Raw genomic sequence first — 27,166 nt, 5'->3', positions numbered from 1 at the left:
GAAACGGAATAAGAGGAAGAGGTGAAAAAGTGTAGACACGTATCCCTGACCAATTCATCCATACAGCATTGCCCTGGATAGAGGGTGTGAAAACCTGGAGGCAAAGCTTGGGCATTTTGCGTTTTCTGCTGTGGCACAAAGGTCTATGTGAGGAGTTCCCCACTTTGCAAAGTATGACTGAAGGACTTGCGGGTGGAGTTCCCACTTGTATACTTATTGCTGCATCCCGAGCAGGTCTGCAAAGTCGTTGTCCGTTCCGTACAGATACCCTGACACTAGATGAAAGTGGTGGTGAAGGGCCCACTTCCATTTGATCTGAAAGAGTTGTGAGAGCTAGGAAGACTGCCCCCCGTTTCTGTAACTAATTCATGGCTGTCATGTTGTCAGTGCATACTAAGACAACCTTGTGAGACAGGCAAGAAAGGAAGGCTTTCAGTGCCAGGTATACTGCCAGAAGCTCTAGGTAGTTGATGCGTAAGGCCTGATGACTGGCATCACCAGAGGCCCTGGACTGTCAGATATTGACCCCAACCTGTCTGTGATGCATCTGTGGTCAGTGTGATTTGAGGTACAGGGTCTAGAAAAGGCTGCCCTTTTAAAAGGTTGTTGGTGTTTCACCATTGCAGAGAACGGTGAGTGTGGCGGTCTAACAACACTAGATTTTCTAGGTGACCCTGTGGCTGAGACCACTGGCAAGCCAAACATTGAATTAGGGGACGCATGTAGAGTCTGGAATTGGGAATTATGGTGATGCAGGAGGCCATCATCCACAACAGACACAGAATGGTCCTGACTGTGTAGGAATGGTTTTTTGAAGGAGAAGGGTGTGGACATTTTGGATGCGGGCTGGGTTCGGATACGCCAACTGTAACTCTGTGTTGAGAACGGCCCCTAAGTCAGGTTGAACCTACAGGGGCTGGAGGTGGGATATGGGTGTGAAACCCAGACTGTGAAGGAAATCCACTGTCAATTGAGTATGGTGTTGGAACTATTGTAACATGTTGGCTTTTATGAGCCAGTCGTCCAGATAGGGAAAGACGTGAACGTTCTACTTTTCAGATGTGCTGTGACCACTGCTAAACACCTTGTGAATGCCCTGGGAGCGGTAGTGACTCCAAAGGGAAGGACCTTGAGCCGTCCTCTAGATTTAGAACTGTCAAAGTTGCCTTGGTATAGAAGAGGGATGACATTCTGAAGGGTAACCATGTGGAAGTGCTCTGAAAGGATGTATTTGTTGAGAAGCCTGAGTTTGCGTATGGGCCTGAGAGAGCTGTACTATTTGGGAAATCAGGAAATATACCCCTAAAACCTTGATGTTGTGGTGGAATGGGCTCTATGGCTCCTTTGAGAAGAAGGGCCTCTGACTTCTTGTTTGAGAAGGGTTAAGTGTTCCTGAGATAGTCTGTGAGTGCGATGGAGAATACTGGGAGGAGTTGTGATGAGCACCAGACCATGTTGGATAATGTCGCGGACCCATTGGTCCTTGGTAATGGTGTTCTAGATGGAATAAAACTTTTTAAGTCTTCCCCTGACAGGTGTTAAATGATTGGTGGGGAGGAGGGAGGTAGTCACTGCTTGGCAGTGGAGGAGGCGCCATGTGGAGCAGTGCTTTTCTCCCTTCCTTTATGGGGAGATCCTCTATAGGAACCTTGGTAGAAGCCTCTTGTGTAGGAGGACTGAGGCTGTGTGGTATGTGATGTTGACGCCTCTGAGGTGGACAATTTATATGAGCCCCTAACACCAGCGCGGCAAAAGAAACCCCTTTGTGGAGCGGCTTACAGGACACCCATGGCCTTTGCAGTGTCATTGTCCTTTTTCAGCTTGTCCAATATGGTGTTAACCTGTGGCCTACAGAGGTGCTCTTTATCAAAGGGCATATTGAGTACTGCCTGCTAGTCTTAAGGTTTGAAACTGAGCAACGCAGCCAAGTGAGCCATCTCAAGAGGACAGTAGTGTTGATGCTGCGACCAGCCGTGTCTGTGGCATCAAGGGTGCACCTAATAGAGTTGTTAGAGATAATCTGACCCTCTGAGACAACCTGTTGCTCTCTTTTTCGATGTTCCTTTGGAAGAAACTGCAAGAGCTCCTCCATTTAATCCCAGTGGGCTCGGTCACACATCGCCAAATTGCCAATGGTTTGTGGCCTGGGCCACTACCCTATTCCCAGCGGCACCAATACGTTTACTCTCTTTCTCAAGGGGAGGAGAGTCCCCAGTGGCTTGACTGGAAGTCCATTTACGAGCTGTCGATGCCACAAAGGAATCGAGTGGTACCTGTGCCCTGATGTAAAGCGGGTCAGAAGGGGCGCCTTGTATTTTTGTATTTTGTATTTTTTGTCCACCTTCGGCGTGATGATGCAGCAGCGGACAGGCTCTTTAAAGATATCCTCAGCATGGCGAAGCATACCAGGGAGCATGGGGAGGTACTGAGTTTCCCTATGTATGGAAATCCTGTTAAATAGGATGCTTGTGCAGCTCTACATTATGAAACCCGGCTGCCCCGGCGACTACCTGCTGGTAGGAAATAGCGTCCTTGGGTGGCGATGGGCGGGCGGGGTAGAGGTCATGATCACTGGACGGAATGGGATCATGGTCATATGTATCCCAAGGGTCTGTATCATCTGGAGGACCCCTAAATCTGCAGTGTAAGAATGAGTGGAACCTGAGGAGTGTAATCCTCCTGTATTGGGGGGGGTGATATGTGGAGGGGAAGATGGAAGTGGTGAAGGTGGAGGAGGAGGTGGTGGTGGAGGAATAGGAGGCGTGGGAGAATGCCTGCGAGGGGGGCTGTTAGCCTTGCCCCTTTTTTTTTTCTTTTTTTTTTTGGAAGGGACAGGAATGTCCAGAGTCTCTTGAAACAAGAGCTTTCTTTTAGGGAGCACAGGGAGGAAGGAGTGGCAATAATCTGACCTGTGCCCTCCTATATCAGGAGCCTCCGCTGATGAGCTTCCATTTTCTCCAGTATGGACCCAAATGGAGACGAGCTGGTGGACGACTGGCCTGAGTTTCTGGCTTCCAATGGGTTCGGCTCCGAGTCTTTCGGTGTGAAGTCTTTGGTTTCGGGAGCTTGGTCTGCACTGAAGAAGAGGCTTGTGGCTGTCAGATTGGTACTGATCGATACCGAAACGAAACGATCTCTCAGTTCAAAGTTGTAGAGGTCGATGCCAACAAGGGGGCTTTGGGCCACTTTCGGTGCTGAACCGCCAGGTGGGGCAGCCAAAGTAGATTTACGGTGCTGTCAATGGGAGGATGGCAGTGGCAGACTGGTGACCTCAAAGACAGGCTGGAATGTCTTTTTGGAGGATTATGTGAGACATAAGGGGCCTCAGTACTCACATGCTTAGCAGAGATCACACCTTGTGGCTTTCAATGTCGACTTGGATGTCTGACTCAGTGTTGTCCTGGATGGAAAAGGCTTCCTCCTCCTGCTCAGGTTCCTCCTGAGCATGCTCCTCTTGGAACATGTCCGGGGTGTCATCCGGAGTCTTCTGGGCCATTTCCAGCCAACGAGCGAGTCAGACCTGAAGCATCTTTTTTGATTGCAATGACTTGCAAGCATCACAGTTGGCCTCATAATGGTCCAGAGAGAGGCAAAGGTTGCACACGAGGAGTTGGCCGGTGTGCAGGAACTTGGCGTGACATGGAGGACAGAAACGGAATGGAGTACGTTCGATCCGAGAACCATTCTTGTTACTGACGGAGCCACGTGGAAGGTAGGCCTGAGTGGAAGCTGGCACCCTGAAGAGTATTCGGTCAAGTGCCCGAATCAAAGAGACGACAAAAGCACTAAGATGGAAGAAGTACAAAAGATACAATACCATCAAAAAAGGAAAGAGAAAGATTGGAATTACCGGACCTCCGAGAGTTGATAGACGGAGCGGAAGGTGGACCCGACGGCGGAGAGAAAACAATCTAACAAAGGAGTCGATGCCCATGCTTAATATCACCGAGAGGAGGAGTCACGCGATCTTGTGACTCGGAACATTTCCTTGAAGAAAAACAACTTGCACACTCAGGACCTAACACCAGATGGCAGGAGTGTGCAGAGCAGACGTATCTACAGCTACACATGCCATCAAACGTATATTTCCTGTAGTCCAGACGTCCCAGCCTGTTTATCAGGGTCACATGTTCCTCTCTAAGGGCCGTGACAGTGTGTTTGTCACGCACCCCCATTCCTGTTCAGATCCCTGCCTCCCTCACTTTGTATTCTAGATGTAATATCTGGTTGTGCAGTGTGGCCTTCATGCCGTACGCGGTTTAGATACACATTTTTTTGTGCATATGCTCTCTGTGTAAATTGTATGTGATTGGCATACTTGATTTACTAGTAAGTCCCTAGTAAAGTGCACTAGAGGTGCCACGGTCTGTAAATCAAATGCTACTAGTGGGTCTGCAGCACTGGGTGTGCCACCCACATAAGTAGCTCTATAATCATGTCTCAGACCTGCCACTGCAGTGTCTGTGTGTGCAGTTTTAACTGTAGATTCAACTTGGCAAGTTTACCCACTTGCCAGGTCTAAACGTTCCCTTTTCTTACATATAAGGCACCCCTAAGGTAGGCCCTAGGTAGCCCCAAGGGCAGGGTGCAGTGTATGGTTAAGGTAGGACATATAGGCCCTCATTCCGACTTCGGCGGGCACCGCCCGCCGGTCGGTAACCACCGAAAGACCGCACCGCGGTCATAAGACCGCGGGGGTCATTTTGACTTTCCCGCTGGGCCGGCGGACGACCGCCAGAAGATCGCCCGCCGGCCCAGCGGGAAAGCCCCTGCAACAATGAAGCCGGCTCCGAATGGAGCCCGCGGAGTTGCAGGGGTGCGACGGGTGCAGTAGCACCCATCGCGATTTTCACTGTCTGCAAAGCAGACAGTGAAAATCTTTGTGGGGCCCTGTTAGGGGGCCCCACAACACCCGTTCCCGCCATCCTGTTCCTGGCGGGTTTTACCGCCAGGAACAGGCTGGCGGGAAGGGGGTAGGAATCCCCATGGAGGCGCTGCAAGCAGCGCCGCCATGGAGGATTCTCTGGGCCAGGGGAAATCCGGGCCGGATCCCCTTTTCTGACCGCGGCTTTACCGCCGCGGTCAAAATGGCCCTGGAAGCACCGCCAGCCTGTTGGCGGTGCTTCCGTGGTCCCTGGCCCTGGCGGTTTTTACCGCCAGGGTCGGAATGACCACCATAGTAATGTGTTTTTTGTGTCCTGAAAGTGAAATATTGCTACATTCGTTTTTCACTGTTGCAAGGCCTGTCCCTCTCATAGGTTAACATGGGGGCTACCTTTAAATCTGATTAAAGTGTAGATTCCCTTTGGGAGCGGATGGACATGTGGAGTTTGGGGTCTCTGAGCTCACAATTTAAAAATACATCTTTTAGTAAAGTTGATTTTAAGATTGTGTGTTTGAAAACGCCACTTTTAGAAAGTGAGCATTTTCTTGCTTATACCATTTCTGTGACTCTGCCTGTTTGTGGATTCCCTGTCTGGGTCAGTTTGACAGTTGGGCTGGTTGCACCTCACACTAGACAGTGACACAAATGGGGCTGGGGTGTAGTCTGCCTTTCTTGATGAGCCATCTGTGCTAGGAGGGAGGGGAAGAGTGGTCACTTACACCTGAAAGGGCTGTGCCTGTCCTCACACAATGCCGGTTCCGACCCCCTGGTGAGTGTCTGGGGCCTGGCCTGGGAAAGGCAGGATTTCACATTAAAAAAATACTTTACTTTGAAGTAGGCCTACTTCAAAGGAGAAATTGGGTATAAGAAGGGCACCCAAAACCACAGACTTTAGAACACTTCCAGAAATAAGAGGAACCTCTGCCTGGAGAACAGCTGAAGAGCTGAGGAAGAAGAGCTGCCCTGCCTGTGACTGTGCTTTGTGGAGCTATCCTGCAGTTGCTGCTTCTGCCAGAGTAAGAAGGCAAAGACTAGACTTTGTGTGCCTTCCATCTTGTGAAGAAATCTCCAAGGGCTTGATTTAGAGCTTGTCTCCTGTTGTTTGAAGTCTCAGGGACAGCAAATACTTCTCTCTGCCAGCACCTGAAGTCTCTGGAGAGACTCCTGCTCTGACAAGTGGTGCCCTATCCAGTCCCTGGGCCCTTGAGAAGAAAGCTGGTAGAAATCAAAGGAAATCGACTTCGGATTATTTCGAACCGAAGCCGCTGCTGAATCCGGTGATGCCGCTTGCAACTGACTCCGTGTTCTTCGCTGGAACACGACGACCTTCGCAGGCCCGATGCCGCTGCAGCCCCGCTGAAGTCTGCGACTCCGTGGAAGTCGCCCCACTACGTCGTGACCGACGCCGCTCGAAGTGCGCGGATTCAACATTTCGCACAGACGCCACGCTCCCCGACTTCCCGCATCGACTTGTTTTCACTCTTCATCAAAGGTACTGTACTTGGGGGTCTAAGCGACTCTGTGTCCGGCGCCACTGGTGTCGGCTTGTTGGGAATGACTCCATCACGATGCTTTGTTAACACCTCATCGAAGCATTTTGTGTTTCTAAGCGTTATTTTTTAGTTTAATCTTTAAAAATTCATAACTTGACTTGTGTATGTCGGATTTTTGTCATTCTGGTCTTGTTTTGTTTAGATAAATATTTCCTATGTTTCTAAACTGGTGTTGTGTCATTTTGTAGTGTTTTCATTGAGTTACTGTGTGTGTTCTTACAAATACTTTACACCTAGCACTCTGAAGTTAAGCCTACTGCTCTGCCAAGCTACCAAGTGGGTAAGCAGGGGTTAGCTGAGGGTGATTCTCTTTTACCTTGACTAGACTGAGGGTCCTTGCTTGAACGGGGGGTAACATGACTGTCAACCAAAGACCCCATTTCTAACATTGGTGATCAGCGGTTGGGATTTGGACTTGTATTTGTACTTGACATACAGTAATTAAGTGTACACTACTGTTTTGATCTTAGACCACTACGTGACCACATACTACTTGTTTGGTGAGCTTTCATTTTTCTCTGAAGGACACCTTTTTGTTCTACTTCCATGATTTTGCTGATCCCTTGACTGATTCTTTTTACTTCATTGGGAACTTGTTTTCTGCTGTTGGAACTTTGCACTTGTTGCCATCATGTCTCAATCTGCAGATGCAACAGCTGGAGCTATGTTTGAATTAGGGAAACTGAAGAGGTACTCAGTTGCTCAATTGAAACAGTTCTGTGAAGATCTTGCCTGTCCCATTAGGAGCTCCGCCAGGAAGGGGGAGCTGCAAGAGGCATTGAGGGCCTGGGTGATAGCCAAGGAAGCTGGGGGGCACACAGAAGATATGGATGGGAAAGTGCAGAGTCTACACCGTGGTGTATTAGAGGTACTTGTTACACCTTGGGGGAGGGTCTCCAGGAGCGGTAGCAGTAGGTCCTCTAAGGGTCTGACTCCTAAAGATGTGCAGGACAGACAGGCAGAAAGGGCTCGCAGGTTGGAGGCAGAAAAGTTGAGGGTGCAAAGGGAGTTCAACGAGTGGAAAAGGGACTTCGAGATAGAAACTATGATTTTGGCTTATGAGCTAAAACTAGAAGAGCTGGCAGTCAGGAGGGCTGAGTCCAGCTGGAATGGTGGCAGCAACAATTTTATATCCAGTGCTGCTGAAGAAGTGCACATGCCCAGAGATGTGGTGCCCTACTTGAAGGAGGGAGTTAACACACGCCAGGAGGTTCAGGGGTATGAGATAGCTCCAGTGATGCACAGGGTCCCTGAGGTGGATTGGGGAACCGGCATTGGGAGTCATATTCCTACTGGTGGGAGGGACACTCTACTGACTCTAGGTGAGAGTGACAGGGAGAGGGGTTCCACCCAGGTAGAATTCCTGGTTATGGAGTGTGAAGACATCCCAGAAGACTGTGGGCTGAGTGTCAGGGACAGTCAGGTACTGTCTCACCAGTCTCAGGAGGGTGATCTGGGATGCTTTTTCAAAGCAGAGTCACTGGATGGTTGGGTGTTCATGTGAGGGTCTGAGTGATGTAATTGTTGGAGATTATGGGGGTGATTCTAACCCTGGCGGTCGGTGATAAAGCGGCGGCCAACCCGCCAACAGGCCGGCGGTCCAAAAAATGGAATTCTGACCCTGGCGGGAACCGCCAACACAGCCCGCCACTTTAACACTCCGACCGCCACGGCGGTAGAGACAAACAGGTTGGTGGTCACCGCCAACAGACAGGCGGGAGACAATGTACCGCCCACCCTATCACAACTCACCAATCCGCCACCTTTTCCGGGGCGGGAGCCCCGCCGATAAAAACACGGCGGAAACAGACTACGAACGGGAAAACGCTCACCTCTACGCACTCCACGAGGAAGGAGGACAGCATGGAACCCGAATTAAACATCCTACCTGCTCCCGTCTACCTGCTCATCTACCACAAGCACGAAGGCCGGCGCAGACGACAACGGTGAGTACTGCACCTACGACACAGGGGAGGGGGGAGGAGGAAAGGTTACGGCACACACATATGCGGCCCCTACCCCCCCCCCAAACTATGTACACACCAATGCAGAGCAACAAGTCACAGTGAAACCACCCAAACCACCTGGAAAAATGCAAAGACATAATTAAATAGAGAAACAAATTTTATGTAAAAAATAGCCTCTGATAAGTAATGGTCAAATAGCAATAAAAATAATTAAAAATAAAATAAATATTTTGTGCAATCGATAAACCGAGGCAATTAGTCCTGCACATTTAACGAAATTCCAAGTGTCCGTGGGCCAAAGTGTATCAACACAAGGGCAAAGCCCACACAGGAGACCTGAGTCCGTTGGAAAGAACACTGCAGGGGCATCTGATGATAAAACTACAGGCACCTCAGGGGGAGGGGAAGGGAAGGGGGGGCACCACAGCCACATGAGTCCACGACACCAGATCCACGAAGGGGCCACCATGCCCACTGTGCCATCCTGGGGAGTGCAAAGCCACAGTCTCTCAATGTCTCTACAGTGGGTGGGTTGCCCACTGTGCCATCCTGGGGAGTGCAAAGCCACAGTCTCTCAATGTCTCTACAGTGGGTGGGTTGCCCACTGTGCCATCCTGGGGAGTGCAAAGCCACAGTCTCTCAATGTCTCTACAGTGGGTGGGTTGCCCACTGTGCCATCCTGGGGAGTGCAAAGCCACAGTCTCTCAATGTCTCTACAGTGGGTGGTTTGCCCACTGTGCCATCCTGGGGAGTGCAAAGCCACAGTCTCTCAATGTCTCTACAGTGGGTGGGTTGCCCACTGTGCCATCCTGGGGAGTGCAAAGCCACAGTCTCTCAATGTCTCTACAGTGGGTGGGTTGCCCACTGTGCCATCCTGGGGAGTGCAAAGCCACAGTCCATCAGGTGGATTACAGAGACCACTGGTCATGGAGGAGGCATGGTGGGCACAGTGAACCGTGAACAGTAGCTCGACACAGAACCGGCACTGTCATTGTGCCAGCGGTGCTTGAGACGGCGGTGCCCAGCGGAGCGGTGCTTGACAGGAAGGGCCCAGCGGAGCGGTGCTTGAGACGGCGGTGCCCAGCGGAGCGGTGCTTGACAGGAAGGGCCCAGCGGAGCGGTGCTTGACAGGAAGGGCCCAGCGGAGCGGTGCTTGAGACGGCGGTGCCCAGCGGAGCGGTGCTTGAGACGGCGGTGCCCAGCGGAGCGGTGCTTGACAGGAAGGGCCCAGCGGAGCGGTGCTTGAGACGGCGGTGCCCAGCGGAGCGGTGCTTGACAGGAAGGGCCCAGCGGAGCGGTGCTTGAGACGGCGGTGCCCAGTGGAGCGGTGCTTGACAGGAAGGGCCCAGCGGAGCGGTGCTTGAGACGGCGGTGCCCTGTTCAGCGGTGCTCTTCTGCACGGCGGGGCCCTGTTCAGCGGTGCTCTTCTGCACGGCGGGGCCCTGTTCAGTGGTGCTCTTCTGCACGGCAGGGCCCTGTTCAGCGGTGCTCTTCTGCACGGCGGGGCCCTGTTCAGCGGTGCTTGTCCAGTCATTCAAGGGAGCCAGACCTGGCCTGGACTCCCTGCTCAGTCGCCCTCCGACCGTGCAGTTGCTGGACCCTTCGGTGACGGAGTCCTGGGCCCTTGGGTGTCCTCCCTTACACCCGGGATAGGGCTTGTGGGGCCCTCTTCGCTCCTTAGATGAGGCTCTCTGGCCCTTGCCTCCCCTGGATGTTGTGGCAGGTGAAGTGGCCGAACTTTGGTCCTTGGGGGCAGCCGTGTCAGTCTTCTCACGGCGGCCCTTGAGTTTCCGGGTCCTCTTGCCAGGGGGGGGGGCTGGCTGTCCCCTTGCTGCTGACAGATGTGTCACTGCTGCCAAAGGGTGGACTCCAGAACCCATGCACTACAGTGACACTTGAAGCTGGGCTGGTGGTGGCTGAGGTGCTCTTGGGACTCTTAGCAGATGGAGGGGGTGGGTCAGGGGAGGCAAAGAGGTTAAGATTGGAGAGGTAAACTTTTTTAGGACCAAGGTAAAGGGTGGGAGTAGTGGTGATGGGAGTGGAGGAAGAGGATGTGGTTGTAGGAGAGTCAGATGTGCTGTCTTTGGGTGCAGGTGATTGTGACGTAGGCTGTCGTGAGGTGGATGGCTGTTGGGTGGGTGGCTGCCTGCGTTTGTGTGTCTTGGAAGAGGGGGTGACAGACACAGTGGGAGAGGACACAGGGGACGTGTAAATGGCAGTGGGGGTGGTGACTGCACGTGTGCGGACTGTACTGGAGGGTGTGGTGGTGATGGAAGCACTGGCTGATAGTGGTGTGCATGCAGGTGTGAGTGTAGACGTCACAGGGAGGGAGGAGGGAGACGAGGAGGAGGGGGACACAGAGGTGGTAGTGACTGTTGGCATGTCTGCATCTGGGCGTTGCTTGGGTGACTGTTTGTGGGATCTGTGGTGCTTGTGTCTGGATGAGCTGCCCTTGGGTGTTGAGGTGTGTGCAGGCTGGTCTGATGGTGTGGATGGGATAGGCTGAGGAACAGGAGACAGAGACAGGGTGGAGGCAGTTAGAAGAGGGAGGCTGGAAACAGGGACAATGGCTGCCGTCAGTGCTGAGGCCAGAGCATTGAACGATCGTCGATGGGCAGCCTGACCCGAATGAATGCCCTCTAGGTAGGCATTGCTCCGATGCACCTCCCTTTCTACCCCCTGGATGGCATTCAAAAGGGTAGTCTGCCCAACAATGATGGTCTGAAGGAGGTCAATGACCTCCTCACTGAGGGCAGCAGGGGTAACAGGGGCAGGGCCTGAAGTGCCTGGGGCGAAGGAGATGCCCGCCTTCTTGGGCAAGCGGGCACGGAGCGAAGGCTGAGGGGCTGCTGGAGGGCGGGGCTGGTGCGCTGGGTGGCGGCTGTACCTGTAGAGGCGGGGGCCCGGATGTTGCCGCCACCGCTAGGGAGCTCCCATCCGAGGACATTTCGGTGTCGCTGTTGTCAGCACCGGTCCCCGTTGTGAAGCTCCCCTCGCCCTCCGTATCACTGGTGCCCTCTGTGTCTGTACCACGCCTACTGGGGCCTTGTGAGTTGCAGCTCCCTCGTGCTCCGATGCCAATTCTCCTCCGCCTGATGATGCTAATGCACACATGCAAAAGAAGATTAAGAAAAAGGGTGGGGGGAGAAAAAATAAAACAGGTTGAGTGCATGCAATGTCAACACCGTTGGCGGAGAGGACAGACACAGGAGCCTCATGCACTACGCTGCGCAATCGGGGTATACTACTCAGTACTTGTGACCAGGCCTACAGGTCTATGCACAACAAATACACACATGGATGATGCAGGACCATGGATAGCTGTACTTGGCACCCTACAGAGGTGGGGGCGGGGGCACTGGGCCATGCCTAAAGGAGAGGACTATACTACAGAAAGCGCCCTGGCCTAATGTCACCCACAACCCTCCTCCCCCACCCAAACGCCTCCACTGCGCATAAAGATAGCAGAATGTGCTGATACTCACCCCCTTGTGTCTGCTGTGATGTCCTCAAGCACCCATCCAAATCAGGGTAGGCCACCGCCAGGATCCGGGACATCAGGGGGGTCAGGGTACGACTGGCACCCCTCCTAGGTTGGGAGGCCATCCCCAGCAGTGACTCAGCGGTCTTCCTGGTCCCGCGGCGGATGTCCTCCCACCTCTTGCGGCAGTGGGTGCCCCGTCTGGTGTGGACCCCCAGGGCCCGGACTTCCTTGGCGATGGCACGGCAAATGTCGACTTTCTGATGGGCGCTGACCTATTTGACATGTACAGGGTGGGAAAGGAAATATCATCATTTATCTGCATGTTAGATGTGATTGCCCCCCCTCTCCAACTTTGCCATGTGGCACATGCTCTCATCTGTCGTGCGTTGCACTCCTCATTCTCTCCCCACCCCACCATCTTCCATCCACCCCACTCAACACAGGCATAGCCCATTCAATGTGCACCCAGTGTACTTACCTGTTGGTCTGGAGGACCGTAGAGTAACGCATACTGGGGGAGGACCCCATCCACAAGTTTCTCCAACTCTTCAGACGTGAAGGCAGGGGCCCTTTCCCCAGTCGCAGCAGCCATTGTCTCTTCCAGACCGAGGTCACAGCAGCACTTGCAGTATAGGTCCTCTCCTGTGGATGATCAGGTCTCGAGTGATTAATCTGATAGAAAATGGCGGTCAGGCCCGCGGCGGTGCGTACCGCGACCGCCGGCGCACATCCTCATTGGCTCCTGAAACCCATAGGCTTCAATGTTAACCAATGCGGCTTCGTACAGCGGTCTTCGACCGCCTACCGCCACGGTGTGCCACGCCAGCGCATTGACCTCACATCCCATTGTACCACTTCACAGGTCAGGCAGCCGCCATTTCAAGGGCCCACATGGCTTAATTTCAACTGCGTCACACAGGCCTAGGCCTTGCATTGCCACACATACACGCCTTTCAATACATAGATAACCGTGTGCTATGCAAGCTGTGGTGAACGTACCTGTGATTTGCTTGACTCCATACTCCATGTTGTCCTTCCTAGGCACCGTCCGCTGGGACTTGCGAGGAGAAGGATGAATCCTCGCGTGTACCGACCGCTGGTGGACCTGTCGACAATGGAAGAACGCCATATCATACTACGTTACCGACTTGACAGAGCCACTATACATGAACTGTGTGCCCAGCTGGAGCCAGCCCTGATGTCCCCCATCCGCCAACCCACAGGAATTCCCCCTCTAGTGCAGGTTCTGTCAGTCCTCCATTTTTTGGCAAGTGGCTCATTCCAGACAACCGTGGCCATGTCATCTGGAATGTCTCAGCCTATGTTTTCAAAGATTTTGTCCAGAGTGTTGTCTGCCCTGATGAAACACATGCGGAGCTACATTGTTTTCCCTGAGGAGGATGATTTGGCCACTGTGAAGGGTGATTTCTATGCCCTTGGACATATCCCCAACATCATTGGTGCCATTGATGGGACCCATGTGGCTTTAGTACCCCCAAAAGACGATGAGCAGGTGTACAGAAACAGGAAAAATTACCATTCTATGAATGTGCAGGTGGTCTGTTTGGCTGACCAGTACATCTCCCATGTAAATGCCAAGTTCCCTGGGTCAGTGCATGACGCGTATGTTATGCGTAATAGCAGCATCCCTTATGTGATGGAACAGCTACAGAGACAACGTGTGTGGCTAATTGGTGACTCTGCTTACCCCAACCTGTCCTGGCTATTGACCCCAGTGAGGAATCCCCGGACCAGGGCAGAGGAACGGTACAATGAGGCCCATGGGCGAACTAGGAGGATCATAGAAAGAACCTTCGGCCTTCTGAAGGCCAGGTTTAGGTGCCTGCATATGACAGGTGGATCCCTCATGTACTCACCAAAGAAGGTGTGCCAGATCATTGTGGCCTGCTGTATGCTGCACAATCTAGCATTGCGACGGCAGGTGCCTTTCCTGCAGGAGGATGGTCCAGATGGTGGTGTTGTAGCAGCTGTGGTGCCTGTGGAGAGTGATGAGGAGGAAGACGACGGGGACGACACAGACAACAGGGACACAGTTATCCAACAGTATTTTCAGTAGCACACAGGTAAGAATCACCCACGCCATTTAACATTTACTTAAAGACTCCTGCATCTCTACTTTGTGTATTTCCCCCCCAGTTCTTTTTACCTGATTTTTGATTTTCCCTTCCCTTTTCAGTGCTGTATGACCCACTGCGTGACTTCTGCTTGGTTAGCCCATGGACTAAAGCTTATTGACATCGGTATGTTGTCATCACAAATTGACTGAACATTATTGAACAGTAATGTGTAATGCATTTGTAAAGAATACAGGCTGACTCCTGAATAATTTCAGTGCAATGAGTGATTTATTTTTAGTGCTAGATATTGGTACATGATATTAAAACGGTGATGGGTGATGGTGGAGTAATGTCCATGGCAGAGTCCAGTTCTCAGTTTCACAGGTGCATTGTCCATATGCCTGTGGAAGGATGGAGCAGGGGCAGTTCAAGGTTGGACAGGGTGACAAGATGGGACAGTGGGATGACATCAGGGGGTATCTTATGCTGGCGGGTGTCTTGGCATCCTACTCTGTCTTCCTGTGAGATCTCAGGTTCCGCTTGCGGGGTGGTTGTTCTTCAGCAGGAGGTGGGGTTCTGGTGGCCTGTCGTTGTGGTGGGGCCTCCTGTCCACTAGCGCCGGCGGAGGTGGTAGGCTGTTCCTGGTCCTGGCTAGTGACAGGGGCCCTTTGTGGTGCCACATGGTCCCGCAATGTGGTTTCTATCCGGTTGAGGGCCTGGACTATGGTCCCCATAGCGGTACCGATGTTCCTGAGTTCATTGCTGAACCCCATGTACCGTTCCTCCTGCTGTGCCTGGATCTCCGTGAACCTGGCCAGTACCGTCGCCATCGTCTCCTGGGAGTGGTGGTATGCTCCCATGATGGTGGTGAGGGCCTCTTGGAGAGTGGGTTCCCTGGGCCTGTCCTCCCCCCCCTGTCGCACTGTAGCCCTCCCAGTTGCCCTGTTTCCCCGGGCCTCTGTCCCCTGGACGGTGTGCCCACTACCACTGCCCCCAGGTCCCTGTTGTTGTTGAGGTGTTGGGTCAGCCTGGGTGCCCTGTAGTGGCGGACACACCGCTGATTGACGCGTCCTGGAGACAGAGGCATGGGCCCGCTGGGTGGGAGCTGTGCTGATATTCCCAGAGGGAGTTGGGTCTGCTGTGGCCTGTGTCTGTGTGTGGGGAACTGACTGTCCAGAGGTCCCCGATGGTCCGGGCTGGTCATCAGGTTCTAGGTCGACAGAGCTGCTGTCCTCACTGGGTGCCTGTTCTGGGGGTGGGATGGACAAATCTGGACCCTCCGTGGCAGTGTGTTGGCGTTCGGGCCCTGCCGGGGTAAAAGAGTATGGTGATTGCTTTTGTGTGTGCCATGGCGTGCATTTTGTGAGTGCCCTTGTCCACCAGTGCTGGCATTCCCTTGTGGGAGGTGTTGTGAGGGTGGTTGGGGGGGTGGATGGGTATGTGCAATGGTCATGCATTGGTGATGGATGTCTATGGTTTGTGTTGGCATTCAGGGGTTGGTGTTGTTTAGGGTGGGTTGTGCTGGTGAGACATTGGCAGGGAGGATGTGTGCTGGGGGGTTGAGATTGGGGGTGAGGGTGGGGGTGTGGGTTGGCATGCTGGGGGGGGGGGGGTGAAGTAGTTGAGATTCGACTTAACAGAGTCCATTCCTCCGGGTACTCCAGCGAGGCCATCAGGATGCAGGATGTTTACTACCTCTTGCTCCCATGCTGTGAATTGGGGTGGAGTGGGTGGGGGTCCGCCGCCAGTCTTCTGCACAGCGATGTTGTGTCGCGACACCATCGAGCGCACCTTCCCCCGTAGGTCGTTCCATCGCTTTCGGATGTCTTCCCGATTTCTGGGATGCTGTCCCACAGCGTTGACCCTGTCTACGATCCTTTGCCATAGCTCTGCCTTCCTGGCTATTGTGGTGTGTTGCACCTGTGTGCCGAAGAGCTGGGGCTCTACCCTAATTATTTCCTCCACCATGACCCTGAGTTCTTGGTCCGAGAACCTGGGGTGTCTTTGGGGTGCCATGGGGTGGTGTGGATGAGGTGTGGGGTGGTGTTTGTGGTTATGTGCGTGGTGATGTGTGGTGATGTGTGCGTAGATGTGGTGTGGGTGATGATGTTGGGTTCCTGTGTGTGTTGTGCTTTGCGTTCCCTGTGCTCTCTCTCAGTGTATTGCGCCTTCTCTCAGATATTTGTGGTCGTAGGGGTTTGTGGGTGATGTGGGTGTGTGTTTTATAGTTAATTGGGTGTGTGGGAGTGTTGTGTGTATTTCAAATTGTCCAATGTGGCTGTGTTTTGTATGGGTGTGTGTATTTTGACCGCGGCGGTGTGTACCGCCAATAGAATACCGCGGTTAAAAGACCGCCGCGTGGATTCGTGGGTCAGAATGGCATGGGCGTGTTTGTGTTGGCGTGGCGGTGGAGGTTTGGTCATCTCCAGTTTATCGCTGCCCGCTGATGAGGCGGCCTTCCGTGGATGTCGGGTTTTTGGCGGTTTCACAGTTGGAGGTCAGAATGACCGTGGCGGTTTACCGCGGCCGCGGCGGTTGAATGGCGGACTTCTGACCAGAGGAAAGGGCCTTTTACCGCCGAGGTCAGAATGACCCCCTATATGTCTAGTCCTTATTTTCCAGAGCTAGACCAACACCCGGTGGAGTGTGAGTTCTCTGATCCCAGGGAACTTACACTGGAGGCAGACCTTTGGGTGAGTACCAGAGAGTCTGAAGAGGCATTTGGCGGTGCTCCTGAGAGGAGTGGTCTAGGTATTTCCCAACCAGGTGAGGTAGGGAAGGATTGTAGTGTCCCAGGTAGGTCCCAGTGTAGTGGGATGGTGAGGGACCCCATGTCCATTCTCAGAGGAGAGGAAATGGGGATGGGCTGAGGCCCAAGGTGCCCAAGATCCGGTCCCAGGTCCTGGAGGGTTCCATGAGGGAACACCAGGAGGGGAGCCTAGCCTGTACCATAGGGCCATCTGTTGAGGGAGACCCCACAGTGTCAGGAGAACTTGAAGGGGCGGCTGTAGCCAGCGTCCCACCAGTTCTAGTGTCTGGCAGTACCACTCCAAGTGAGGGGGGTGCAGAAGTCCAGACAGAGGGTTGAGAGGGGGTTGCGGACCCCAGTGGAGAACCTAGAGGGTCAGGGGTCAGCTCTGAGAGCAGAGCCCCCCAGGAATGACCTTGCTGAGACCATTTCTGGGTTGGGGGGAATCCAGACTCTGTCAGATGGGCAGAGGTCTGCGCCAGCCAGACTCTTGTGTGGCCCTTGGGGACGGTGTGTCCCTTGAGGGAGGGTAAGTGTGCTCCCCTGGGAGCCCTGGTGTGCCAGGCCATGGTTCAACCGCAGGGTGGTGACTCTGGGTTGAATGATCAGGTTCAGGGGTATCCTCTGACCTGATGGGGGGTAGGTGTGCTCCCAAGGAAGTCCTGGTGCGCCAGGCAGTGGTTCAACTGCAGGGTGGTGACTCTGGGTCGGATGACCAGGTTCAGAGGATAAACTCTGACCTGGGGGGGTGGGTAGGTATGCCCCCCAGGAAGTCCTCGATTGCCAGGCAGTGGTCTAGTCTGTGGGTACAGACCGTGGACTGGAGGATCAGGTGAAGAGGGTAAACCCTGACCTGAAGGGGTGGGCAGTTTGGCCAATCACCCCCCCTGGTGTTATTTCAAGGGGTACTCTCCCTGAGGGGGGGCGTGCAGAACCCTGAGAGTAGGGGCAGGGGAGAGAGAGCCTCACCCCTGGCCCCAGTGCAATCCAAGGGTACAGACCCTGGATTGGAAAGCCAGGTTCAGGGTGTCCTTCCTGACCTGGAGGAAGGGGCTACGGCTAACAGTGCCCCTACCAGGTTGTCTTCTGGGGGGGGCACTCCTTGTTGGGGGGTGCAGGACCCCAGAAGGGAGGACAGGGGGAGGGAAGCCTCACCCCTTGCCCAACCTGAAGGTACAGACCCCAGGTTGGAGGACCAATGGCAGGTTTACATCCCTGTCCTGGTGGGAGAATTGTGCAGGACTGCTTCTACAAGCACCCTGACAATTTTGGACTCTGGGGGTGCTACTCCTGCAGGGAGGGTACAGAGCTCCAGAGGGGATGACCAGGATCAGGTTGTCATCCCTGACCTGGTGGAAGGGAGAGTGGTCAAAGGGTGTCAGGCACCTGGGGCTACCACCCGCCACTCTCCACAGTCACAGTGGTTGGAGAGGCCTGAGGTCAGGCTCTTATCCTTGACAGTTGTCAGGGGTCACTGTGGCTTTCTGTCCTGGTGGACAGAGTTGCCCGGGGGGGGGAGGGGGGGCGATGAGAGTCGCACCCCAGGGGTGGAGTGGGCAACACCACTGTGTTGGCCCTGGTGGTGCTATCTGCCCATTGGGATATATCTGTGGGCAAAGTTAAGTTAGGTGCTGCACAGATGGTATCTGCAGATGTGGAGAAGGGTTCCCCATGGGTTAGCTTAGTGGGCCCTGAGAATATGGACAGAGGGATCCAACAGGAGTCAAGAAGGCGTAGAACTGGAACATGCCCCTGCTGTTGTGGGCCTGGGTCCTTGTTTTATCGCCCCAATCATGGAAGTACATCAAGGTATTGATTCTTCTCCCCTGGCTTTAGGCTGGTAGGGGGTCGTGTTGGACTTCTTTGCTTATGCAGGGTCATCCACAATCTTTTAGCCTCCTGCCTCCTATTTTCTCTGACCTGTTGCTGTTGGCTTTTGAACTCTGAGCACTTTACCACTGCTAACCAGTGCTAAAGTGCATATGCTCTCTGTGTAAATTGTATGTGATTGGTTTATCCATGATTGGCATATTTGATTTACTTGTAAGTCCCTAGTAAAGTGCACTAGAGGTGCCAGGGCCTGTAAATCAAATGCTACTAGTGGGTCTGCAGCACTGGTTGTGCCACCCACATAAGTAGCTCTGTAATCATGTCTCAGACCTGCCACTGCAGTGTCTGTGTGTGTAGTTTTAACTGTAAATTCGACTTGGCAAGTGTACCCACTTGCCAGGCCTAAACCTTCCCTTTTCTTACATGTAAGGCACCCCTAAGGTAGGCCCTAGGTAGTCCCAAGGGCAGGGTGCAGTGTATGGTTTACTTTGAAGTAGGTTTACTTTGAAGTAGGTCTACTTCAAAGGAGAAATTGGGTATAAGAAGGCCACCCAAAACCACAGACTTTAAAACACTTATGGAAACAAGAGGAACCTCTGCCTGGAGAAGAGCTGAAGAGCTGAGGAAGAAGAGCTGCCCTGCCTGTGACTGTGCTTTGTGGAGCTATCCTGCAGTTGCTACTTCTGCCAGAGTAAGAGGGCAAAGACAGGACTTTTTGTGCCTTCCATCTTGTGAAGAAATCTCCAAGGGCTTGATTTAGAGCTTGCCTCCTGTTGTTTGAAATCTCAGGGACAGCAAAGACTTCTCTCTGCCAGCACCTGGAGTCTCTGGAGAGACTCCTGCTCTGACAAGTGGTGCCCTATTCAGTCCCTGGGCCCTTGAAAGGAAAGCCGGTGGAAATCCAAGAAAATTGACTTCGGACCGACGCCGCTACTGAATCCGGTGACGCCACCTGCAACCGACTCCGTGACCTTCGCTGGAACACGATGACCTTCACAGGCCCGCGCCGCTGCAGCCCCGCTGAAGTCCGCCACTCCGTGGAAGTCATCGCACCACATCGTGACCGACACATCGAAGTGCGCGGATTCAACGATTTGCACAGACGCCGCGATCCCCGACTTCGCGCATCGACTTGTTTTCACTCTTCACCAAAGGTACTGTACTTGGGGGTCTAAGCGACTCCGTGTCCAGGGCCGATGGTGTCGGCTTGTTGGGAACGACTCCGTCACGACGCCGTGTTAACACCTCATCTAAGCATTTAGTGTTTCTAAGCGCTATTTTTGAGTTTAATTTTTAAAAATTCATAACTTGACTTGTGTATGTCGGATCTTTGTCGTTCTGGTCTTGTTTTGTTTAGATAAATATTTCCTATTTTTCTAAACTGGTGTTGTGTCATTTTGTAGTGTTTTCATTGAGTTACTGTGTGTGTTGGTACAAATACTTTACACCTAGCACTCTGAAGTTAAGCCTACTGCTCTGCCAAGCTACCAAGGGGGTAAGCAGGGGTTAGCTGAGGGTGATTCTCTTTTACCCTGACTAGAGTGAGGGTCCTTGCTTGAACAGGGGGTAACCTGACTGTCACCCAAAGACCCCATTTCTAACAGTGGGTAAGCCAACAATCAGTGATCTTCAGAGGTCACATTCCCCGTTGTGTATGATCTGCTCTCAGATGTCCCATTTCAATGGCCAGGGCATCTATTTTGTGCCCCAGAGACGTTTTGCACCTCTAATAGCATGTAGGCTCTTACTGAACCTCACAGACCGCCTCATGTTATTGGCTCCTCATCATCATCCGGAGCGATTCCAGAGGCAGAAGGAGAGGGACCAGGCCCCACAGTGTCGCCACATTTGTGGTTACACTGCTTCACCATGATACAGGGGGCGCTTTAGCCAGGGCTCGTACTGCTGTCTGATTCCGTGCAGGCAAGAGATCAGGCAGGCTGATGCCCATTTGTGTCCCACTTGACATGAGGGTAAGAGGGGGAGCAACTGAGGAGGTCATCCATCCCCACCATGAGGCCCTCAGCAATGCAAGGTTTTTGGAGTGATCCCCATAGAGAAACAAAATAGTTGGCTATATTGCCAGCGGGACTCCGTAAGAGGTTGAGAGCACACTGGGTATGTATGGATGGACCTGGCACACAGGGAACTTGCGGAAGGTGCAGAGATGGGCCAGCAAAGTTGATGCAGTTCACAGTTATATCCCCAAGAATGTGGTAGCTGTGGACTGTGTGAGGAGAAGTAGGCTACTGGTACTCCAGCAAGCGGTGGCCATCAATAGACACCTGGTTGCAGTAGTTCTTGACATTGGCAAAGACCTCAAAATACATCCCTCGCTGGAATGAAATGTAGTGCTTACTCTCTTCAGTGCCCCACTTATGATGTTGCAGTGTATTGCAATACTCAACCCAGTCTTCAGATTGTGGGCTTAAGTGGAACGTCTTCCGGGGAGCAAACAACAACTACAAATTAAGACCCCATGCCTGTAGCAACAACTAAGGGCAGCTCCAGTGAAAGCATCAAGGGACCAGCAGGTGGTTACCGCTGCTCTTGTCCCCGCACCACACTGAAGGGGGGGGGCAACTCCTCGCTCCACAGGAGCCCGGTACAGAGACTCTGCCTCCCACTCCTTCTGGCAGCCTCAAGGCGAGCAGAGCCCACAGCTGTAGCGAGGTCTTCTCCGCTTCCATGTGCTGCTCACTACTGCTCCTCCCATGGCTCATGATGCTCTACCCGCCCTCCAGGAGGTCTCAGGGGGGAGAGAACTGGCCAGTACATCACACGTCGGGATCCCAATGTAGTACAGGGTCCAACTGAACAGGCAGCTGTCACAGTGCAAGCATCTTGGTCACGCCCCTCCCCCCTTTTCCTCCATATCAACTGTCACTTGTCACCCCTCATTATCTCTGAACTGGACAGAGCATACCCTCATTGACCTTTCTTACACCAATCCAATCCAACTCACATCGCTGAACAAAAGACATTCAAACTGTCATTTACAGTCTTTGAAAACTTTATCAAGAGACAAACTCCAGCAAGGCATGGCCTCAGTGATAGCCACATTAGACTCATCCACAGGCATCAATGCCCAATTATTGCTCTGAGCCTCATGCTGCAGCTCAATGTAGACACCCATGCAGAATCGAAATTAATGTCAACTGCAGAGACTCCCTCTTTGAATTAAGCATTATTTGCTAATTATTAAAAACCCTCTCGCACAACCTACTACACTTCTGTTATCAATGCAGTTGCCATAAATACAGCTCTCTTCAAAATAATTAAGCAAGACTTCAATAGCAGGTACACACCATCCCAGTGGCTAGCGCATCCAGTTCCCCACATGTTCAATCTCCAGGACATTTACTCACAATCAAGAAAAATATGCGAGTCAGTGGGGAAGACCCAAGCAACCCAGTTAGGTATTGTGCACTATGAAAATGCTGTCAGTCATTCAGATGTCAACAAAAAAGTGATGGTGGAATGATTCAATTAATCTTAGCCACTAGTAAGTACCCAGTGCTGCATCCCAAACCATCTTTATTTTCTACACCATGTCACCTCAGTTTGGACCCAGCTATATGCAAATCAGTCCAATCGGAACAGTCCAGTCCAAACTTCCAAGCCAGGTCCTCCTTGAATTGGAATACAACCAATCCAGAACCGCTTTTTTCCTAGTTATGGTCTCATCAGCCGGGTAAAGCTTGGTTCTAGTAACACAATGTGCACAGGACCCACTTCTGGGCATACCCATGCCACTTAGGGCAACACACTAAAGTATATAAAAATAGATGGATGGAATGCTTGAATTAATCTCAGCCACTTCAAGCATTTCATCTATCACGTGCTGTATTTCAATTTGACGCTCTAAGTGCATCATGTATGCCCAGACGTGGGTCCTGGGCTCACTGTGCCACTGGAATCAAGCTATACCCACCTGAAGAACCCAAAAAAAGGTCAAAACCTGTTCTAGTGTGCTTGTATTCTGGTTCAGGGAGGACCTGGCTTGGCAGTTCGGGCTGGACTGTTTCCATGAGGAACAGGGTTAAGACTGATTTGCATAGGGCTGGGTCGAAACGGACGTGGCATGGTGGGTGAAAAATGATTGATTGGATGCAGCCCAGAGCAACTGCCAGTGGTTAAGATTAAATCAAGCATTTCATCCATTACCTTGTTGTTTTTGTGTCAGTCAATCAAAGACACAAACACACACTAGGATACAAATCTACAAATAAGACCCCAAGAAAAAAAAGGCCTTTACACATTAAGAATAGTGAGTCACCTGCACTATGTGAGGGTGTCACTCAGGCTAGGTGGCAAGGACTAGCTAGGGTGCCAAGTATATGGCCAATAGATCAGGCTGAGGTCGACATTGGAGAAGGAAGCATGGACCCAGAAATGTCTGTAAGGTGACAGTCACTGACATATAGGCAGGGAAAACTTACCATGGACTTAAGAATTTAAACAGGCATAGAATCACTGGCATGGAGACAAAGAGCTCTGCAGCTGGAAAGGGTGATGCAGACACAGACCATTGAGACATATTGCAGATCTTACACTGTACAGAACCTGCACAGGGTAACAGAAGTCCCCGATGCCTTACCAAACTCGAGCCAGATACATTTGGTGTCATCGGCAGGCACATAGTTACCTTTTAAATTCTTTATCTTTTCCAGTACATCCGCTTCCAATGAGCATGAATTCTGCAGACTTTGCTCATTTGAAGTTGAATTGATGATGGATACCGGAATCCTGAAACATCCAGAAAACCGTAATGTATAGGACCATATGCACGTTTAATATTGTAAAGTACTAATACTATGTGGACATCATGTTTAAACTGTGTGTCTGGTGTTAGCCTCAGACAGTACCAACGAGGTTGCACCTGTGCAAATCAATAGCCATACGATGCACGTCTTGGTCTCAGGGTCGCCCCATAAGCACACTCCCAATATATACATGTAAAAGAGTTTTGTGGGAAATGAGCTACCTGACATTAGGCAGTGAATCTAGGTGGCTACTTAGTAGGCAACTTGTAGGTTGGTATAGAATTGAAAGAAGAGTGACAAAAATTACCTTGGAGAAATGATCAAGTACTGAAGTGTCTGTAAAAGGATTGTGGTGTTGGCTCTAACTATAACAATGAGATTTCAGGATTTGGGTGGTAGCACCACCGGATTGTGGGGAACTGAGTCCAATTCCACACCGTGTGACAACTGTCAGCCTAACCCTTCCAGCCAGCTGTGCACATGACATTCTGATTTCTCAGGGAAATCGCGGTGGAACAGATCTTACCATTTCGTCTCCGTTACATTGGTCTCACACCTGCAAAGACAAACAGAAGCAGGAATTGGTTTAATTAATTTTATTGAATCAACTGCGTTCTAGGTAAAAAGGCATGTACTGCAACAATAAGGATAATGAAACATAATAACAGCAGAGCAGTGACAAAGAAAGTGAAACATAAGAAAAGTCCCACCATAGTGTCACAATGCTAAGTGTCAGAATTCCTACCTACACCACTAAAGTTCTATACTAGAGCACAGCAATGTTAGCCTGATCCCCCCATCAGGGGACGACACCATCCACCATACCTGAATATGGTAGTAGCGAAGAGGGCTGCTGGTCTACAAAGAGTCCTCTCTCATGATGTTTAGTCTCAGCAGACAGCTGCAATGCAGCGAACAGCATGCAGTGGCAACTTCTGGGTGGAATTCCCCTCTAACGTATAGGGGGCGGAGAGCTGTTTTATAATAAAATATCTGGTGTTCTAAGAAATCTGCCCTAATTTAAAAACACGTATGCTTCCATGAAATGACAGGGAACATGATATTCTACTTTGTACGGACAACATTATTGGGTACAGCCTTGAGCAAAGCACAGAGCAAAAATGTTGTGCTAAAAAATGAAAACAATTTCTAAGCAAAGAGAACAACAGATAAAAGAATAAAAACATCACTGCAGAATGAAGCTTCTGCTAAAATAATAAAATGAATTATTTTCAATGCTAAAGGGCACAAGCTGCAGGCCTGTGGCTAAAATAACGTGCCCATAAAATGCTGCTAAAATAACCTCACAACAGGATGAGCAAGGTACGCTATAGTAAGGTATGGTGGGTATGTGCTTCATCCTGTAGAGAATAAACTACTACTGGAGTCTTTGTTATTGAGGACAACATTACAGGGTGCCATCTTCTTCAGGTATGGGAGAAATCAATGTTGTTTCACACTTGTGCCCCACGTATTCAATCAATCAAATCAGCTTTATTTGTTTTTATGTTAAAAATCATAAAAGCATAGAGATAAAACATTATTGCATATTGTAGTTAAAAACAAATTTGCTGATACAGGTTAAAAAGAAGATAGACAGCCTGCAAGGCATATAATAAAACGTCATATAAAAAGTGCAAAAATCTCAGGTCACCACAGTATGGCCATTCTGGGTGGCCAAAGGTTTCCTGCTCTGTAACATAGAACACAGATAGCTAGCAACGCAACAGCAAATTTGAAGAGACAGTAACAACTGCAGGATCAAATAAGTGGGTGATATTGCTTAAAGTTAAGTCAGGTTGAATAGGCAATATCAAATGCTTCCTCAGGTCCTTATAAAAGGTACAAAAGAACAGGATGTGCAAGTCTTCAGGCCAGCCATTTGCTATGATAAAAGTTACCAGACGATGAAAAATGTAAAATCTGAAACGATGTGACAGCTGTTGAGAACAAACTTAAGATAAGGTTGCAGATTAAAAGTCACCAGAATCAATACGTTCTTAACAACACTGGGTTTTATCAATTCTGTTGCCAACCTCAGTTCCTTAAACAACGAAAAGCAAGTTTTTTAAATTCCTTCCTGCTAACAGACTGCAAGGAATTGGGGTGTTCAAAACATTTGGGATGCTCAAGTCCAAGGAAATGTGTTTCACATACTTCAACCATGGAATTTGAAAGCGTGGCAACAGTGCGAGGCAATTGGCAATCATCTTATGATTCAAACGGGTGTCATCATAAGACCAAACCTTATGCCACAAAAGAATTAGGTGGGTTTGAGCTATGCCAGTTATCAATGGAACCTCAAGTTCGGAGTGATAAACCTGGGATGGACAGCTCTGTGTTATTGAGAGTAAGAATCTAAAAAAAAGCATTCCCTACCACTTGATGTTGCTACATACCCAAATGTCCGACCATACAGGGCTGTTGATACACACTTGGCCTTAAGTTCAGTTAACATTTCATTCATAGGTTTGTTGCCAAGCCTGTATGCGAAGTTTGACAGCAAAGAAGTATCTTTTGTGAAATTTACCTTCCCGGCATTGATAGCATGTTTTCATGAACCAGTCTCCATGAACAAAATTCCCAGGTAGGAAAACGAGGGGGTAAAACTTAACTTTGTGTCATCAACCAGTAGATCGCGACATCTCATGGTTCCCTTCACACATTTCATTATAAATGTCTTACCCAAGTTAATTGATAGACCCGGGTCCTGCATATTATTAGTAAAACGTTTGAGTAACTGTGGTAGGCCCAAGGCAGTGCTAGCAAGAACGGCACTGCCTTTACGGGAATTGGGCGCTGACCATTCTGAGGGAGGTCCCTTCATTTTTGCATCAAAACATTCCTCAATCTGTTAATGTACAATTGAAACAGAAACGGGGTGAGGACATAACGCTGTTTGACTCCCTCCCCCCAGCTCTAGTTTAAAAGAGTGGGTGCATTCGCCCCTAAGAAGATACCATATCCTAGCCCTGATTCCTGAATACAACTCCCTAAGGAATGCTAATATAGATCACTTCCCAATTAACAAATTAACGTTTAGTCCTTGCTCAATCGTCCCCAAACCCCTACAAAAATTATACTGGCGGTCACACAGTATCTCATTGTCTTCTGCCCACTCTTCTAACCTATTCTGTATGATTCTGCCTACAACCTTCCCAAAAGAATCAAGTAAAGAGATGGGGTGATAGCAAACTGGGTTAGAGGGATTGCCTTTTTTTATAGATGGGTACAATTAGTGAGTCTGATCAGGTACTCAAAAACCTGGACAGCAACACACTCTCAACACCACAGTTAAAATAGGACCTCAGAAAGATATGTTGACTTTAAAAAGATCAACCGGAATAACGTCAGGGTCTGGAGCCTTTCCACCCTTGCTGGCCATAAGGGCTCAATTTTTCTTATCTGAAGAAAACATAAGGCTGACTGCACTGTGAGGAAGTTCCGTGAAGTCAGTTAACTCAGCGGTCTCTGACCCCACTGACAATGATGTAGGTTTAGAGTAGATTGTGGCAAAATGAGCCACCCATTCGGATTCAGTAATAGCAGCCTCCAGCCTCGGAACCCTGTCGTCTCTTAGAAAAGGGCTATTTATAATACGCTAGAAAGCTGAACTATTTTTAAGTAAACTACCCTCTATCAATGCCTCTCAGGTTTCAGCCTTTAAGTCTTGTATCCTGATCTTCAGAGTCACTGTAGAAAGTTGCCTCTGTATATACTATTTCAAAGAAATAATTAGTGTGCACAGAGTCCAAGAGTTCCCCTTAGAGGTAAGACAGTGGCAAAATTAGATAATTCTAATGCTCTATTTTGTGGTAGTGTGGTCGAGCAGTAGGCTTATCAGAGGGTGGTGT

At 50.8% G+C, this 27,166-nt stretch overlaps 1 protein-coding gene across 1 annotated transcript in view; it reads right to left on the bottom strand.

The window, feature by feature from the left end:
* LOC138299240 (E3 ubiquitin-protein ligase TRIM39-like) overlaps positions 1 to 27,166 on the bottom strand; it is a 230,194-nt gene that overhangs the window by 83,194 nt on the left and 119,834 nt on the right. The window contains exons 6-7 of the mRNA XM_069237367.1: positions 23,839 to 23,868; positions 23,195 to 23,295 (exon numbers count right to left, since the gene is read on the bottom strand). Of these exons, the coding sequence (XP_069093468.1) occupies positions 23,195 to 23,295; positions 23,839 to 23,868 (131 nt within the window). The remainder of the gene's footprint in view (positions 1 to 23,194; positions 23,296 to 23,838; positions 23,869 to 27,166) is intronic.

Source organism: Pleurodeles waltl, chromosome 6 (assembly GCF_031143425.1).
Source record: "Pleurodeles waltl isolate 20211129_DDA chromosome 6, aPleWal1.hap1.20221129, whole genome shotgun sequence".
Taxonomy (NCBI): domain Eukaryota; kingdom Metazoa; phylum Chordata; class Amphibia; order Caudata; family Salamandridae; genus Pleurodeles; species Pleurodeles waltl.
Note: the sequence above shows the minus strand (reverse complement) of the source record. Positions and strands in the feature narration are given on the sequence as shown.